Here is a 16906-nt window from a genome sequence, read left to right as displayed (position 1 = left end):
ATATTCCCCAAGGGAATACAATGCAAAAAAAAAAAAAAAAAATTATGGTTCAAATTCGAAATATGAAAATTCTAACAGCTTGGCAAAAAAAATTGAAGAAAGACTAGATATCAGTGAAATGAGTTCTCTTTTTAGGTAAGACGAAGCCACAAATTTTGGCAAAATGTAAAATTACGAAGTGCATGGACTGTCTACATTAATTTTCTCCATATGGCATTTTCTTAGCTTCTTCAACAAATATTCTTAACATACACGTCATTGGCCGCCATACATTTTTTTGAAAGGCCCTCACAATGATTTTTCTGATTATGTGAAAAGATAAGATTGTATACATCTTTTACTCCTTTCAACCTGCAAGAAAATAGTAAGGTTGCAAATGCAATTAAAAATAGGATTCTGTTTGTCTTTTAAATGATTATACAAGTCAAAGGATAGTAACATTGGTAATAACATATCACTGTCTATATCAGTTCTCATATATAACTTCTAAAGAATTTTGACATTGCATTTTTTGTTCTGAAAGCTTTTGGGTTGACAGTAATATCTCAAAAGTTAGGGTACTGAATAACAATTTCAGAAAAATTAGTTTAACACCTGATTCTTCTCTTTTGCATTACATGCCACGGCTTTTACATCTTCTTTTTATAATTATTAATCTTCTAATATTACCTAACTCTTTTAATTATTAATCTTCTAATATTACCTAACTCTGGAAACTTTCATATTTACAGTGTTGGGAGGATACGACTCATACAAGGAATAACCATAAAAGCCATTAGGTTGAACGTATCTAAAGAGACAAAAATCATGAATTCAAGTTGTGAATGTTGAGAGTCTGCATTGTGGCTTCTGCATGGTCAGCATAAAGAGTATACTTTTCTTGAAGGAACAATACAAAAGTATTGGCCAGAATTTCAGAATCTTGAATTTTTACTCAAAGTCAAAATCAATTATTATATAATTGGCAAATATAGAAAGGCAGATTATCCAGCACTATTTTGCTTGTCAGATGTTTAACGATGCACAGATAATTTCAGACAGCTGCAGGAACCAACCAGGAGTCAATAATGCAGAAAGCAACCGAAGCAACCAGATCACTTGGATGCAGCCTTCTCTTCTTTTGACTCCAAGTACCTACAAGGACAACAAGCCAAACACTAAATCCACTGTGTATAACAGAGAACAAATCCAGTCCACAAACGGAAATAGGCAGGCAGTCAATACAATACAGTTGGTTGCTTCAAAATGAAACTAAGTGGTCCAGGATTCAAGATTAGAAAAGTCATTATACATCCCAACAATAAGCTACAAGGAGCTGACAAGAGACTGACCATTCGCTTACATGCTGAGCTAAATATCAGTCATAACAAACATTGTTCTTATCAGCTACTACATCCCATCCACTACAAGACACTTGGATGTTCATTGTGACTTGAGAGAGGGAGGCCAGGGATTTAATTATGCAAAAAGAAAGATAAGAAAAACAATTGGATGGATTTCATGGGAAAAGAGGAACATATTTCCCAACTCAATAGAGTAGAAAGTCTTTTAGCAGTGCAAGAGGTATTATAGCAGAAAGAAGGAGAGAGAGAGAGACAGTTTTCAACAGGAATCATAGGACATAGTTTTCAACAGGGATCAAAGGACAATAGAAATACTGAGAAATGCTTTTATAGAATGTTGTTTACCTTCGGATTCATGAATCGTTTTCAATAAAACAGATGATAGATCATTAATCATATTTTGACAAGACACGTGGATGTCTTCACAGTAGGTTATCACTTCTAATCCAGGTTAAACTACCTTCATATGAGGTTTCTTTGACAAAACTTTTAACCGTCCTCGAAAAGTAAAGAAAAAAAACTAAAGACAATTGAAAACTGCATATTCTGAAGACATACCCCTGGCCTTTTGCCCAACGCGATAGTTGATACAGTTGCACTGTCTCGTTTGAGGCATGGCATCCCAAAAGGAGATAGTTGCGAGGTTGTACCATCCATGCAAACCTCATAAACAGTCCAGAGTATACACACATAGCTGCACAAAATAAAATCCCTAACACTTAGAATCCAAAAGTGACAAATTATCTGTTACAGAACAGCTAAGATGCTTAAAACCTGCAGTCATATTGCCAGAAATCATTTCTGGGGGTTTCTGTGTGTCTACAAGTCCCTGCCAGAGCATCAAAGGCAATTTAAGCTCAATTGTTACTTTAAGTAGACCAATTTCAAATTACATTTCATAATTGAGTCCTACCGCAACAACAAATCCCCAATTGGCTACAGGACCCCAGAAATGTGTGGTTTTAGGGCCAACAGGACTGTTCCAAAAAGCTCGAAATGACGCCATATCAACTTCCTTTCTTGTACAAGAACTGTCTGAAATTTAACAACAACAATGTTAGACATTGTGAACCAAACACAATGAAATAAAGGTATTAACACATTAATATAAGATGGTTGGCAACCATATTCATGGATCATGAAAACTAAAAAGTACAAGGTTTATGGACAAACTTGCCCCTACAGATTTGTTCTTAAAATTGTTCTCAGCATTTGTTCCTTTGGCCTTTGCATTTAATGTGAATTATATATATATACAAGACTAAAAATCAGTTGCCATGCAAAATATCAATCCATTAAAATAACCAATCACCCCCTTGTCACACTTACTCATCTAGCTTGGACAATTAGTCATGTTGGTTTCCTTTCTTTTTTTGAGATTTTTTTTCTAATATGCAAGACACTCTAGGAGCTAAAACCACCTGCACTGTATTTTGGTCTTCTCATTTTTGGACTAACTCTAGTTTTTGGCAGCCACACAAATGAATGGCGATACCCAAATAGTCTATAAAAATTGCAAAATATGTAGATACTATTATTTTCTAATTCTAGCGCTTCAAAATGAAAAACTTGTATGAGTTAGACAGAAACAATAAGCAGGTAATCTCTATAGTTATTTATAATGACCACATAAAACTCTTAATAGCATCAGCAAAATGCTATGATATATCCCTTAAGCAAGAGATCGAAGGGAAAATCATGGGGAGGAAGGAGGGAGAATCAGTTATAATGTTGCATCTCAAATGATAAACACAATTTACAGCAATTAATCTTGGAAATTTACAAAGCTGAACTTTATAATAATGCTCATTGCTATTAGTCTAAGTATTTATAAAATCCAAATCAGACATAAGTACAAAAAACTGTGAAAAGTTAACATTGCAATCCAAGTTTAACTCTCCTTTGTATATGTTTGCGACAAAATTAGCAATGGCTTCCCTTCCATTACTTCCGATAGTATCCTTATCATGCCCTGGTTAGTATAAGTAGATTTTCTAATGTCAAACTGCGCTTCTTGAAAAAGAAAATCTTCAATTGGATAAGAATACAAGATAATTAAATTCAACGAAATAAAGAGTACAGGACAAAGGAATTTTTCACTGTCAATTTGGCCACAATGTATATACCCCTAGCAAACATAGTATGCTAAGCCATTAATCCAATCCATCATTGCAAATCAAAATATATGCATCTAAAAATCAAATATCCATACCTCAATGTCAGACGTAAAAACAAATATATTGACAACAAACATGCTTTTCTTTTTAATTATGCGTAATCTCATATTGATCAGCTTAGTCCATAGAAAGCAAAGAGAAAAATGTATAAATCTAGGAAAAAACATACTCTCTAGGCTCTAAAGCACACCTCTAAGAAAAAAAAAATTCAAGTACAGAATACATGGGTGCAATACATTTGCAAAATTTGGAATTATTGATTCACTTATTCATGCCTACGGATGACTATTATTTTAGTCAGGCTATTTACTCCGTTTGTGCATTACGTTTGCTCTTCAAAGTTACTAAAGCTGCTATCAAACAAGATACAGAGTGCTTAGCTTGTCTATAGGCATAAATTTATTTTTTCCTATCCTGAGAAGCTTCAAAAAATAGAGTTCCAACCATTTGTAGTATAGTTTAAAATTGAGTTGTTCAGTTTTCGTTGTGCAAAAAAGAGGAAGATAAGCAACTCAACCTACCGAACCAGATACATAATAGTTCTGCAACCAAAATCAGTGCATAAGCTTAAAGGTTTTATGTATCAGCCATTTACATTTATTTGTCATAGGCTGTTGTTACCATCTCTTTTCTAACTTCGATTTTGTCATTGTTCTTCTTCTGAATAAAAAAACCAAGAAAGACTAATTCTTGCCATCAAATATACAAATATGCAGATAGAATCATATCGTTACCACATGTTGGAATAATCAATCTTCCCAAGGAGCCTATACATCAAACAAACCAGGTAATCACAACAAAAATTAAAGCTTAGGCACACACAGATTGATCCCTCAATAGATCTGCTCAGGCACTCATTAATTTAGTTAAGGTGCCCATAACCAATTTTCAAAGTTATATGTGTCTGAAAGGGCTACTAAATGTTAATAGCGCAGTGGAAATTCATGTAAGTATTAATAAAGAGAAGGAAATCAACTTTCATACTTCACAAGAAAAACCTTTGAACCAATGAAATTCAACCACCGGACCATTGAACTCTTCTAGCATATGAACATCACAAGGACTTGGTTTTCTAAGGCCATTCACTTTATGAGTGGGAAATGAATTGGAAGATTCCCAACAAAAATAAACAAACTTATCTTTCGTAATCATGGAGAAGAAATCCAAAATCCAATTATATAACAAAGGATGAGGGAAAAAAGAAGGTCATTGAAAAAAAAACTCCCATATTGATAACTTCATTTTAATTTAGTCTGTCTACCTCATGTTACATCAATATAGTCACTACACAATTCAAATTCACATCATTAAACATAGTTTTTGGGAGGTCAAAATCTGACTATAGTTAAGAGAAATTCAACATCTAACACAATGTCGCAATATTTAACATTAGCAGAGTATCAAGCACCAGTGGACAATTGGCAACTCCAGTGTCTAAACCTAGACTATAATAGCAATGAAGAAGCCGTAAGGAAATTTTAAGCATAAATTGCATTTTAAGTAGAAAATGGGATTACCAAGGTGATGTAGCAGCTTGAGCAAAAACACAGACACCTGGAAGGCAAAAGAGGAAAATGTGTGGGAATATATTATTAAACTAAAGCAATCACAGGAGAACAAATAACCAGCGATTGAAATTTATGAGTTTTCAGAAAAGGAAATGAAATGCATTCAATTATATGACCCAAATTTCAATGCTTCAACAAACTGATCAACCCAATTTAGTACATATTACTCCCAGGAGCCATGGATGCGCACCTGCAACTTAATTAAAAGAAAAAAAATGGAGAACCATGGTGGTAATCATAACCTCCGATTCATAATTGAAAAGGAACTAAAAAAAAACTGATTACCACGTATAATTAACAATGGTTCCTGTTCTAGCCAAGCTGGAGGAGAGCGATGGAGGAGTTAGGTCAAGCTAGGGGTAATAACAAAAGCAAAATCTCGCGAGGGAGAGAGAAGGGGAGGAGAAGACAGAAACAAAGGAGGCCGACAAAACCAGGAGGAAGACGTCAATATATTACTGGGGATAATTTCAGAAAGCTCCCCTGAGGTTCCCAACAATTTCACTGGCATCCACTGAAATTTGTAAAATTATACAAATATCCCCCAAGGTTAAGGTTTTGAATCTTGATAACAAAGTTAGTCCAATTAAAAAAAGTAACATTAAAAAAGTACTTTAAGAAGAGAGATGAAATTTTTGTTCCATAAATACCCCTTATGCATGTATATAAGTCATATTAGTAAGAGAATAAAAATAATTAAAAGTTAGAAATAATTAAAACACACGTTTAACCACTTAAAAAGTTAACATTTAATAAATTAAACAATACAAATAAGCAGCAAAACTACACTAATAATTTCAAAATTCAGTAAAACAGACTAATGATTACAAAATTTCAGTTCAGCTTTTATAAGCCTTAAAATCTTCTTAGAACTTTGAAATTTCATTTGATGGAAATTGTCATGAAACGAACTCCTATGCAGACAATCAACAATGAGTAGCCAAACCAGTGGCTATTCTTTTTCAAATAGATGAATACAATCATCCAGTTCTTATTGCCAATTTTTTAAAATTATTTTTGTGGATAAATTTTGAGTTAACCCTATGTGGTTTACATGTAATGCTTTTTGGTCTTTTATACGTTATGGTAAGTTATGAGTTATCCCCATGTGATTTATGCATAATGATTTTTTTATATATGTTATTGTAAAGTATGAATTATCTTCATGTGGTTTATATGTAATGCTTATGGTTTAAACTAAGTTTTTTTCCCTTGTCTTTTGGACTATAAAGATACTAAAAGTTTCACATTTTAATATCAAGCACTAAATTTAGCACATTTACCTTATATGAGAGTACTGATTGTGAATGAAAAACAAAAGTGGTAATACATACTAACTGTTTGAGCGATATTAGAGTTTAAAAACCTTTAACATTTTTGTGTTTATATTATTGAAAAGTTAATGACATTTCCATCTATAATTAACTCCTAATGATCCATCTAGTTACTAGTATTGCTTATTGTATCATTTAATATAACAAAAGTCAATCTACTTTAAATTTTACTATCTATGCCCCCCTTTTTCCACTATTTCTATTTTTTCAATAAAATTTTAGGACTAATGTCCCTCCCTCGTGCATGGTGTTTATAAAAAAAAATTAGTATTCAATTTACTATATAATTTAAATTACAACAATTGCAACAAGGTAACTATTGAACCAACAAGACTAATTTTAAAATTAAATTTTATTATCCATGCCTCCTTCCTTCAAATATTCTTATTTTTTTAAAAAAATGTTAGAACTAGTATCCATTCCCTATGTATGTTGTTTACCCAAAAAAAAATACTATTCAATTTTGTTCAAGCCAAACATCTCAAAAGGTAACTTGTGAACCCACAAGATTTTAACTTAAAAATTTTTTTTTTAAAAAGAATCCCTCAAGATTGTGAGAGGTAACTTACTTTAAGCCACTAGAGATCTTCAGTAATTTGTCCACAATATTTTGGTTCATATGATAAGAGTCATAAAAGAAGTAGTAATGGATCTAATTTTGTTATGCCCGCGGATGGAAAAGATGGAAAAACATGGATGCTATGCTACATTGAAAAGAAAATGGAAGGGTGTGATGCCGGGCCATGCATGATCCTTTGTGCTCAAAATTATAACACCACCTTATTTGGGGAGTGCCTCAGCAAGGATAATTGCCTGTGTGGTGTTTATTGTTGCCTATGAAAGCAATATCTTCTTGTTCACATTCAAGAAAATTTCAAGAATTCTAATAATGTCATGTAAATTTTGGTAGAATTATTTGGTACATTGTAATAAAATTGCAACTTAGCAATCATTTCACCATCACTTACTTTAGTGTACACCATATTTATTTAACGTCTTTGTCTATTCAAAATATAAACAAGATTAATTGGAAGAGCATTATTTCCCTAACATGTAAACTTTCTAATATGAATATGGTATGTACTTAGGTTGTATCTGTGTATATGCATTTTTACATGAATATCTAACTATATATCATATGGAGAGAAAGAGAGAGGGGAAGAAAGTGATGTCTATGTGGGTATACATTTATGGTTTGTACTATATCTATGCATTGTATGGTGCAATTAAGGAAAATATTGTATGTATGGACTAATTGTCTGTCTATTATTCTTTCCCTTTCTTTTATTTCTTTGCTCGAATGGCTCTTTTTAGCATTTCTACTCTCCTCTATTATTGGCATATTTTTAGTATGCTTTTGATTTACTTTACCTTCATTCTTTAATTGTATTTTGTAAATTTGTTAATTTCTTATTAACATTGATTCATCACATATTTGGAATCGGACAATTGATTATATTAGGTTTTAGGATGAAATAAGATATTCTTGTACAAGTTAATGATGCTAGTAATTAGTAGCTGGTACTACATGTCAACACTAAGATTTGTCTTCAGGAGCTTTAACGAAAAATAATTCAAGTTTTCTTGTCTACTTTGTCTATTTAGACATGTTTTCTATTTGTTAGGGAAGGGTTAACTTATTTAAATTATCCACAAACATATATTGTTGTGAACATAAGCATGTTTGATCAATTAATTAAAAAGCATTTGATTATGTCATACTCCTCTTTGAAGGCCCTATGATTCATTGCTCATGCTAGATCTCCTACAATATATCCTTAGAACCTGTTTAATAAGTCAATTTAGTACTTAAAGTTAATAGATTCACATCATGTTCAGATGCATTTGATAACAAAAAATTGAACATCTAAATTTATTAAGTGGCACGGAATTTTTTAAGAAAAACTTGCTCTCAAAAATATGTGATGACCTATTCACTTATCACTTAATGTGATATACACTTAAATATATCAGATTTTGTGCTTAACAATTCAATAACTTAATAGATTCAAACTTCAGATTTCAAAATTTAGTTTCAAACTCTAGTGTTATCAAATGTACCCTTAGTTTGACAACTGTCTTTTGGTTTTTTTTTTTTTTTGTGGATTTGAGACATTTTAACATTTCATAAATGAAGATTTATAGAGAAGCTTTCAAGTAGAGGTACTGTCCCATAGATGGCAAATGTTATAATTGTTTTTTAATTCCAAAATCAAGCAAATTTGCTTATTGTTCTGGATAATAGCCCTTTCAGTTCATGGGTTAATGATTCATTGATGGATTTTAACCAAGGCCATCAGTAACACCATCATAAAGTTGTGAAATGGGTTGAGTTAGTGGACTTCTAATAAAGTATGTAAACAATCGAGCAATATGTATCATTGGTCAATAACTTTTTTAGAATATCATTTGAATCTATTGTACTATTTTTTGTATTAGTTTAAATATTAAACACCTAAGAGGATCAATTGGGTTGTTTTGTCTATTGTTTTGGTCAAAAGATACGGAGTTCATGACATATGAACAATACATTATATTAGGTGTTTAAGAATTAGTTTAATTATTAAACACCTAAGAGGATCAATTGGGTTGTTTTGTCTATTTTTTTGGTCAAAAGATACGGAGTTCATGACATATGAACAATACAATTTATTTGTGGGGCATCTTCATTATCCTATATATAAAAGAGTAAATTGCACGAAATGTTGCTAAACTATTACAATGTACCGCTTTTGATCATCAAACTTTTTTATTAGCAAAAAATGTCACTGAACTAGAAAATCTGTACCATTTAGGCCACTCCATTTATTTATGCCAGTAGCAGAAACAGAAAGCAACTTTTCGACGTATAATTTCATCTGCACAGTTTTTTGTGGCATGGAAAGGACAAGAGTGGGGTGAGTATGATTTAGAATGTTGGTAAAATTTTCGATAAAGCAAATAATCGATGAGAAAAGTTGCTGCATTAATCTAGCAAAATTAAAGTAATCAGTGAGGAAAATCAAAGCATTGGCTGAAAACGAAGATTCGTAGTGAAGCATAGGTGATCAATGGTAGCAAAGTGGGTCAAAAGGCAAAGGGATGAGTTCATTGATATATACACACTATACCGCAAGAAATCTTACAATCCCACCCTTATAGATTTGGTTAATGTTTGATTAATCATGTTGTATGTGTTATGAGTATAATGAAGTATTTAACCAGAGTGTTTATTAGGTTTAGGGTTTGTTGATATGATCTGGTTGTTTGGAAATGACATAAGAACAAGTGAATTCCCCTTCTGTCATAACAATGGGTTGCAAAGGATCCTACAAGAACACTCTGTCTGATAATTTACTCAAAAAATTACAAACTTTTGTGGTAGTAGTCTGATTCAGGTTAATTAACAATTGGGGGTTAAGTATTATTATCTACCTATATAGTAAAAGCACGAATGGGTTTTCTAAAGATGGTGGTTATTGTGCTGACGTGGCTGCATCTTATTGCCTGGAGTTTGGTCGTCATTCACGCGAGGCTCGCGTGCTTTCGCCAGGAGGAGGAGAAGTGGAATTCTTTCTTTGTCCGAGAGAAGAAGGTGAGGACCTTCGGTTTTGAGAAGAGATCGTTTCTCTGTAGTGTGGGTACCATTTCTCTGGTCAGCAGCTTGCCAGCTGAGTGAGCTTATGACGTTAGGTGATGGTTTGATTGATGACAGGTGTTGGGTGATGGGCTCAATGTGGGTTGTATGATTTGACGATATTGCCCTTCTTTTAAAATCAAATGCACCGTTGTATCTTGCTGACCTTCTTCCTTGTCCTTGCAATTTGGGAGCTTCAACTCTTCTCTGCAGACCTCCCAAAGAATGCCCTTTTTCCTCTTTCCTTTGATTGACAAGACTGAAAGCTCTTTCCTCTTTCCTATTTAAATTTGTATTAACTCTCAAATATTTAATTTTTGTTAAATACAAAACCTATCAGTTTCCCTTCCGTAAAAATATTAATGTAACACTTTTTCAATTTTAGTTACAAACATTTATGTATTTAACATAAATTAAATGATTCAGAATAAAATGCCCATAAAGAGCCAATACTTTACCTATCTAATGGATGAAAGCCATAAAGAATTAATACTTTATGGGCCATTTCTTTTTTTAAAAAATTTTAATTTATATTAAATAGATAACCTACTGATTTCCTTTTTGTAAGAATTTTACTGTAACACTTTTTAAATTTTACTTACAAACATTAATATATTTATCATAAATTAAATGTTTGAAAGTAAAATACCCATAAAGAGCTGGTACTTTAAATAGGTAATGCGTATTTGCCTATAAACTACACCCTTTAAAGTTTATTAATTGTTAATTGATTTGTAATACTTTGTCATTCATTTGATATGTAGCACAAAGGGCAAATCTGATACAAAATTCTAATTTCACTCCCTAAAACAATATTTTAATCGTTTGGACTGAATTTGCAAAGGATTAGTAAGTTCAGGGGAGGTCAATGCAATTTTTTAAACCACAGGGGAGCTCAGTGCAAGTGTTAGAAATCTCAGGGGAGGTTTCTGCAATTTTCCATATATATATATATAAATATATAAATGAGTGTATGCATATTTCTATGCATGTATGCAAATATGTATATAAGTGTGTATATACACATACACATAAATAAATATGTATGCGCATATATTTACAAATACATATATATTGGAGAAAATATTCAAAATTTTTTTTTTTGCATAATTCCACGTCATTACAAACTCGTAAAAACCAAGTAATGAGAGTTCAAAGATTGAGGATTGGAAACTTAAGGCTTACCAAATGCATACAGTAAAAATACAGGTGGAAATTGAACATTAAAAGGATAACATTGCAAAACATAAACATAGTGAATTATTATACAAAAGAGTTGATACTATTCCAGCATAATTTGGCTGGCTTATAGGCTATAGATGCTACAGATATATGCTTTGCATATTTTTTTGTATAACTATGTATTTTTTTATTCTTTTTATTTTTTGTGATAGATTACTAAGTATTTTGGTTGATTCTGTACTAAAGTTTTTCGATTGAGGAAATGAGGTAAAAGTATTCAATTTGATAGTAAAATGTGCATTTTTTAGATTTTAGAAATATGGCAACGTTCAAGGGATGATCAGAACTATTTGGACCATGGGATGAAGGGAAAAGATCAAGAAGGATGAACTGACACCCTAGCTAAAGATACTAGAAGCTGGCTCAATTCTAATGATGCAATTTAATGAGGATTCAGCATTGGATCCAAGAAAATTTCGATCCGTTGTAGCTATTTCCCCGACCATTGACCCTATGTCTCATGTAGATCAAATTAGGGTTAATTTCACTTTGTCCTCCCAAATTTTGGACGATTACCCACTTCAGTCTCTAAACTTTAAAATGGGACACTTAAGTTCTTAAACTTATAAATACCTCCCACTTAAGGAAAATTGTTAACAAATTCTGAATGCCGTTGGTGGTCGAAGTGTCCCATTTTATAAGGGTTTAGGGATTTAAGTGTCTCATTTTATAAGTTTAAGGACTTAAGTGGGAGGTATTTATAAGTTTAGGGACTTAAGTGTCCTATTTTGAAGTTTAGGGACTAAAGTGAGTAATCGTCCAAAGTTTGGGGGGACAAAGTAGAATTAACCCATCAAATTATATTATGATTCCCATGTCCGCCCTCCTAACCATTAATCCTATCATTGGTCCCATGTCTCATATTTTTTTTTTTTTTTTTTTGTCGACGAAGTGGGTGTCCGGGTCAATTCCGTAAAGGCGGCCCGACTAATCCCACTCCGGCCCGGCCCAACGCCCCAATCAGACCTAGCACGTTAAATGCACGGAGAACCTGATGTTGCTGCGGAGGTTCGACCCCAGGACCTAACGGTCCCGAGGAAGAGGCGCCAACCACCAGCCCATTCACGTGGGGGCGTCCCATGTCTCATATAGGTCTAGTAGTATTGCGAAACTGCAAGACAACTCTTCCACAATAGATTTGTTCTTTAAACTAAAACTCATAACTGAAATGACAAAAGGAAAAAATTTAAAAACACATAAAAAGCCCCATGTCCCATTTTATCCCATTTTCATTTTCCATTTCATTCAATTTCTTTCAAATGAAAAAAAATTGAAAACACATAACATACATATATTTTTTAAGGAAAACAAGATCTCTTTTAGTGAAAATTATGCAACTACCTACAATAATTAAAAATTAAGCAATTAGCAACAAAAACTTCATCACTTAGCACACATAAATTGCTCAAATAATGAAGAAAAGTACTTTACATCTAGCTTTAAATCATAAACATAAACAAAACAAATAAAGGTAAAGAGAATGCTCCTTCATAGCCACAATTCATTTTTGAAAATTTCTTTGTGATACTTTATTCCTTCTTCAACATTTCTTTGCAAAAAAAAAAAAAAAAACCCTAACCCAAGTTTCCTTAAAGGAAATAAAGAAAATCAAAACCATGCCAACATCATAAACTAAAAATTGGTGTGCCTCCTAATAAGTTTTTTACAGTTATTAGTTTGACTATACTCTCTTATTCAATGAGACTTGAGTAATCCACTAGGTCATGGTAAATCATCACAAGGTAGTTCAAATTCTTGACTCTTAGCTTTGTATTAGTTACCTCTTCCATCCAAAATTGTCGCTATCTTACAAAGAGGAAAATCATGAAGTATCTAACAACCTCAATTGCTCAAGACTTGGTTTAGTTTCAAGGGCCGCATATTCGAAAAGAGTGAGAGACTGAAGTGTTTTACATATCTCAAACTCTTTATAGATATCTCTTTTTGGCTTGCGGCAATTGAGAATTCACCCCACAATGGTGGCTTTATCTATGATGCCTTTAGAACTTACATTTATCTATGATGGCTTTAGAACCTACATCATAATAATTAAAAATGAATCATTTTTGTTCAACTTTAAAGTCACATTGTCTTCTAATTTATGTTACACTCATCTTCCTCTTAAAATATGATAATTTTACAATGCTTTACAAGGTTGTTTTCAAATTCACTAGATAGATAATCTAGATTCCTAGCACTCACTGAATTGACTAATTAACCTAATTAAATTTTTGTACTTCTAGTATAATCAACAAATTGGTCAATTTTCTCAATAACTCTCTCAAATCTATCACTGCATTTTTTAAAATTTTCAAAGGTTGCATTGGTCAACTTCTCAATGATTCATAAGATGACTTTACTCCATTTTGTAGAAATTTGAATTGGAAAACAAGGTAAGTATTAAATTTAACCCAATACGTTGATTCCCCTACCCGATGTTGAGATAATTCATCCAAGTAGCATTAAATTGATCAAAATTAGAATTGTATTGTTGAAACTCATTGAAGTTATCCATATATAGTGCTTTCATACATTCATAAATAGCAAAATATCTTCCATACAAAGCAGAAGTTATATAATTGGAAAAACAATATAAAAGTTTCTACTTTGCTCAATCAATATGCTTCAATTTAGCATTTAACATACCCACTTTTCATTCATATCTAAGGGTTTTTTTAGTACCGCTCTCATTGGCGCATTGGAAGTAGTACAAATCCATTTTCGCACTTTCTTCTCTTGTTGCTTCTTCGCTTCCTTCAGTGTCCTTCTCCAAGTCCCAAAAATTCCCCTAATACTTGCTCAAAATACAATTATTTGAGAAGAATAAAAAATGCACTAAGAAATGAAAATGAGAACAAGTGAAAGACACCAAATAAAATTTGCCATAACTGCACACTTTAAATAAGAAGCAAATATCAAGTGTCTAATGTAATAAATTGTGTTATTAGTGTTAGTATTAATTTGAATCTCTATTGAAAACAATGCCAAAAAGTTGATGTGAATTTTACTTAACTCTTTTTTTTTTTCTCTAATTGTAAGTTCACTGGTCATATACGAGTATGAGTTGAATTCAGTTGTCCAAGTCACAGGGAATATTAATCCACTTTTTTTATTTTATTCATTCATTCATTTATTTTTAGAAGTAGGAGGTTTCGAATCCAAGTTCTCCTACTTATACTCCTTCCTACCTTACCACCTAACTCAACTGTCCTCGAGAATATTTATCCACTTACTTAATTAAATTTCTTTATTATTTAGAATATTAGTCAATGTAAGTAAATAAAACTAAACAAAACAACATAAAACAAGAGAGAGTGAAAATAACAAGACAAAGCACCTCGATCTCATATTTCCAAACTACCTTTGCTAATAAATCACTCGACTAATTGAGTTTTTCTTTCTGACCGATGTTATGTCGTTATTTGCTAATTTATGTGATTCCACTTTTGGAAGCACACCTAATATACTTCTAATAATAATAATATGCCTATTCTCATATTGTAGAACTTGATATATTTAGTTAAATTCTTTGAAATTACTTATTTTAGCCACAATATATGTGTGTCTAACTTAGGATTAATGCTTTTATCAACTAATATTGAATTTTTATTAGTTATATCATCCAATACCTTAGTTAGTTTACAATTAATGGCCAGCTAATTGTAGAACATGGAATATAAAAACATTAAGTAATTTGCACAAAGTACATGTTTAATTAACCAACTTCATTTTGTTGAAAAAAGAAAGTGATTCCATCTTTAGTGAGGCAAGGAATTTTTTTTTTTATATGTTGGCCAATGAGTCTTGTTTAGAATTGAATATATGATGCTGATTCTACATACTCTAAAGTCATCTCTCAAAAGTAAAATCTTGTAAATTTTTTAAAAGAATTATTAGTGAGTTAAACTTTTTTGGCTATTAAATAAACTAAAACCTAAATGTAAGTGAACAACACATAAAACATATTATCTCTTTTAAAATTTAAATAAAAATTTGGATTAAGTATCAAATGCAAATTCTAAATATAGTTGGAGAGCTAAAAGTAAACAAATTAAAAATGTCTATTGTGATTTAGTTAATTTGCCCTCTTGTTTTTCTCAAAATACAAGATAAATATAAACACTCTAAATAAAAGATAATTACCCTAATATTCTAATATTATATATATATATATATATATATATATATATATATATAGTCAGAGTACCAAAAATAAACAAATTAGAAAGTTCCACAATGATTTAGTTAAATTACCATCTTTTTTTCTCATACTACAAAATAAACATAAACACCATAAATTAATGATTATTGCCCTAGTGTTCAACCTTATATATATAGCTGGAGAGCCAAAAGTAAATAAATTAGAAGGTTCTACACTAATTTAATTAATTTATCCTCTTTTTTTTCTCATGCTATAAAATATACACAAACGCCATAAATTAAAGATAATTACCATAGTGTCCTAATATATATATATATGTGTGTGTGTGTGTGCGCGCGCATATATATATAATAAAATACTGTTCAGCTCCCACTTTGGTATGTTGTTGAGTTAATTATAAACTTTTGCCAAATTGACACGCTATCTTTTCGACACACAGCTAAATTTATTTATTTTTATTTGAGTATCTTTTAAGTATTTTCTTTTTGGTAACATTCAATTCTGTCTTTATATTTTTACCCACTTATTCTCTTTTTCGTTTTTATTTTCTTACCTATAGCAAATTTTAACGCTTAAATGTTTTGCTTAACTTTTGACACTATAGCAACTTTCAATCGATTTCTTATCATATATATGTATATATATATTTATATATATAATAAAGTCGTATCCCCATTCTTATCATTTCATGTTTTCTCTTTCCTACGTGGCTTAATGAGACGGCAAGTAGTTTCCTAATAGGATTCTTAATAAATTTTATTATTAAGTGCGTTATCAAGACTAGGGCTGCAAACGATTCGAGCCGCTCGCGAGCTGCTCGAGTCAAAGCTTGAGTCGAGTTCGGTCAAATTCGAACTCGAGTTGAGCTCGAGCGGCTCGTTTATAAATCGAGTCGAACTCGTGCCATCCTCTATTAGGCTCGTTAGTTCGTCGAGCCGCTCGACGAGCTTTGTAAAATTACAAAAATACCCTTATTTATATAGTTAATTACTAAGTTATAACATGGGAATTGGGATGGAATTCGACTTCGAGTATCAGACGGAGGCTCGCTCATAGCAAAAATTACTTTCCCCAATTCCATTTCTTATTACTTCTCCTCTGCCGCATCTCTATTTGGTCTTTCCTTCTTTCCTTCACATCTTCTCAAGCCCTAGCCATCGCCGCCACCACCCACGAGTGCACCACGCTGACCACAGCCACCACCGCGGCACCGCCACTGCTACCCTTCAGGCCTCATTCGACTGCAATTCGACTTCATTCTTCTTCCTCTCGAAGCAATTCGACTGCAACTCGCCTTCGTCGTTGGCTCAGCTGTATTCGGACAGAGGCTTGACTTCCTCCATGGTGCGTCTTAACTCTTAAGGACTGCTAACCATCTGTCTTCCTCCATGGCGCATCTTAAAGCCCTCAATTTGATTTCCAATTTAAGGTTCGTTCGGGCCGTTCGGCGTTCCTTCCCCTCCG

At 32.3% G+C, this 16906-nt stretch overlaps 1 protein-coding gene and 1 long non-coding RNA gene across 5 annotated transcripts in view; one reads left to right on the top strand and one right to left on the bottom strand.

Annotated features, from left to right (window-relative positions):
• Window positions 1-812: 812 nt before the first annotated feature.
• On the bottom strand, window positions 813-5531 carry LOC113736595 (mitochondrial pyruvate carrier 1-like). 4 transcript variants are annotated; one of them, XM_072083293.1, is made up of 7 exons: window positions 5374-5515; window positions 5205-5278; window positions 5038-5074; window positions 2257-2378; window positions 2118-2172; window positions 1902-2037; window positions 813-1134 (listed from the first exon to the last, which is right to left on the bottom strand). In XM_072083293.1, exons 4-7 carry the CDS (start codon window positions 2347-2349, stop codon window positions 1095-1097), a joined length of 324 nt encoding a protein of 107 aa, XP_071939394.1. In that variant the 5' UTR covers window positions 2350-2378; window positions 5038-5074; window positions 5205-5278; window positions 5374-5515; the 3' UTR covers window positions 813-1094. The 4 variants fall into 4 exon arrangements, with proteins under 4 accessions (XP_071939394.1, XP_027119450.1, XP_027119447.1 ...); XM_027263649.2 differs by lacking the exon at window positions 5205-5278 and having other exon boundaries at window positions 2257-2374; window positions 5374-5531; XM_027263646.2 differs by lacking the exon at window positions 5205-5278 and having other exon boundaries at window positions 5374-5530.
• An 11015-nt stretch (window positions 5532-16546) lies between these two features.
• LOC140038684 (uncharacterized) overlaps window positions 16547-16906 on the top strand; it is a 1641-nt gene continuing 1281 nt past the window's right edge. The window contains exon 1 of the long non-coding RNA XR_011842252.1: window positions 16547-16871. This is a non-coding gene — a long non-coding RNA (uncharacterized lncRNA). The remainder of the gene's footprint in view (window positions 16872-16906) is intronic.

Source organism: Coffea arabica, chromosome 3e, assembly GCF_036785885.1.
Source record: "Coffea arabica cultivar ET-39 chromosome 3e, Coffea Arabica ET-39 HiFi, whole genome shotgun sequence".
Lineage (NCBI taxonomy): Eukaryota > Viridiplantae > Streptophyta > Magnoliopsida > Gentianales > Rubiaceae > Coffea > Coffea arabica.
The sequence above is the reverse complement of the archived record's forward strand: the minus strand, read 5'-3'. Positions and strand labels throughout refer to the sequence as shown.

Bases quoted from the DNA above. Each gene is read 5' to 3' on its own strand.
- LOC113736595 (XM_027263649.2), bottom strand. From the start codon at position 2,349: ATGGCGTCATTTCGAGCTTTTTGGAACAGTCCTGTTGGCCCTAAAACC. The intron at 2,173-2,256 runs GTAGGACTCAAT...ATGCTCTGGCAG, and splicing joins ATTGGGGATTTGTTGTTGCG to GGACTTGTAGACACACAGAA. The intron at 1,135-1,901 runs GTATGTCTTCAG...TTGTCCTTGTAG, and splicing joins CGTTGGGCAAAAGGCCAGGG to GTACTTGGAGTCAAAAGAAG.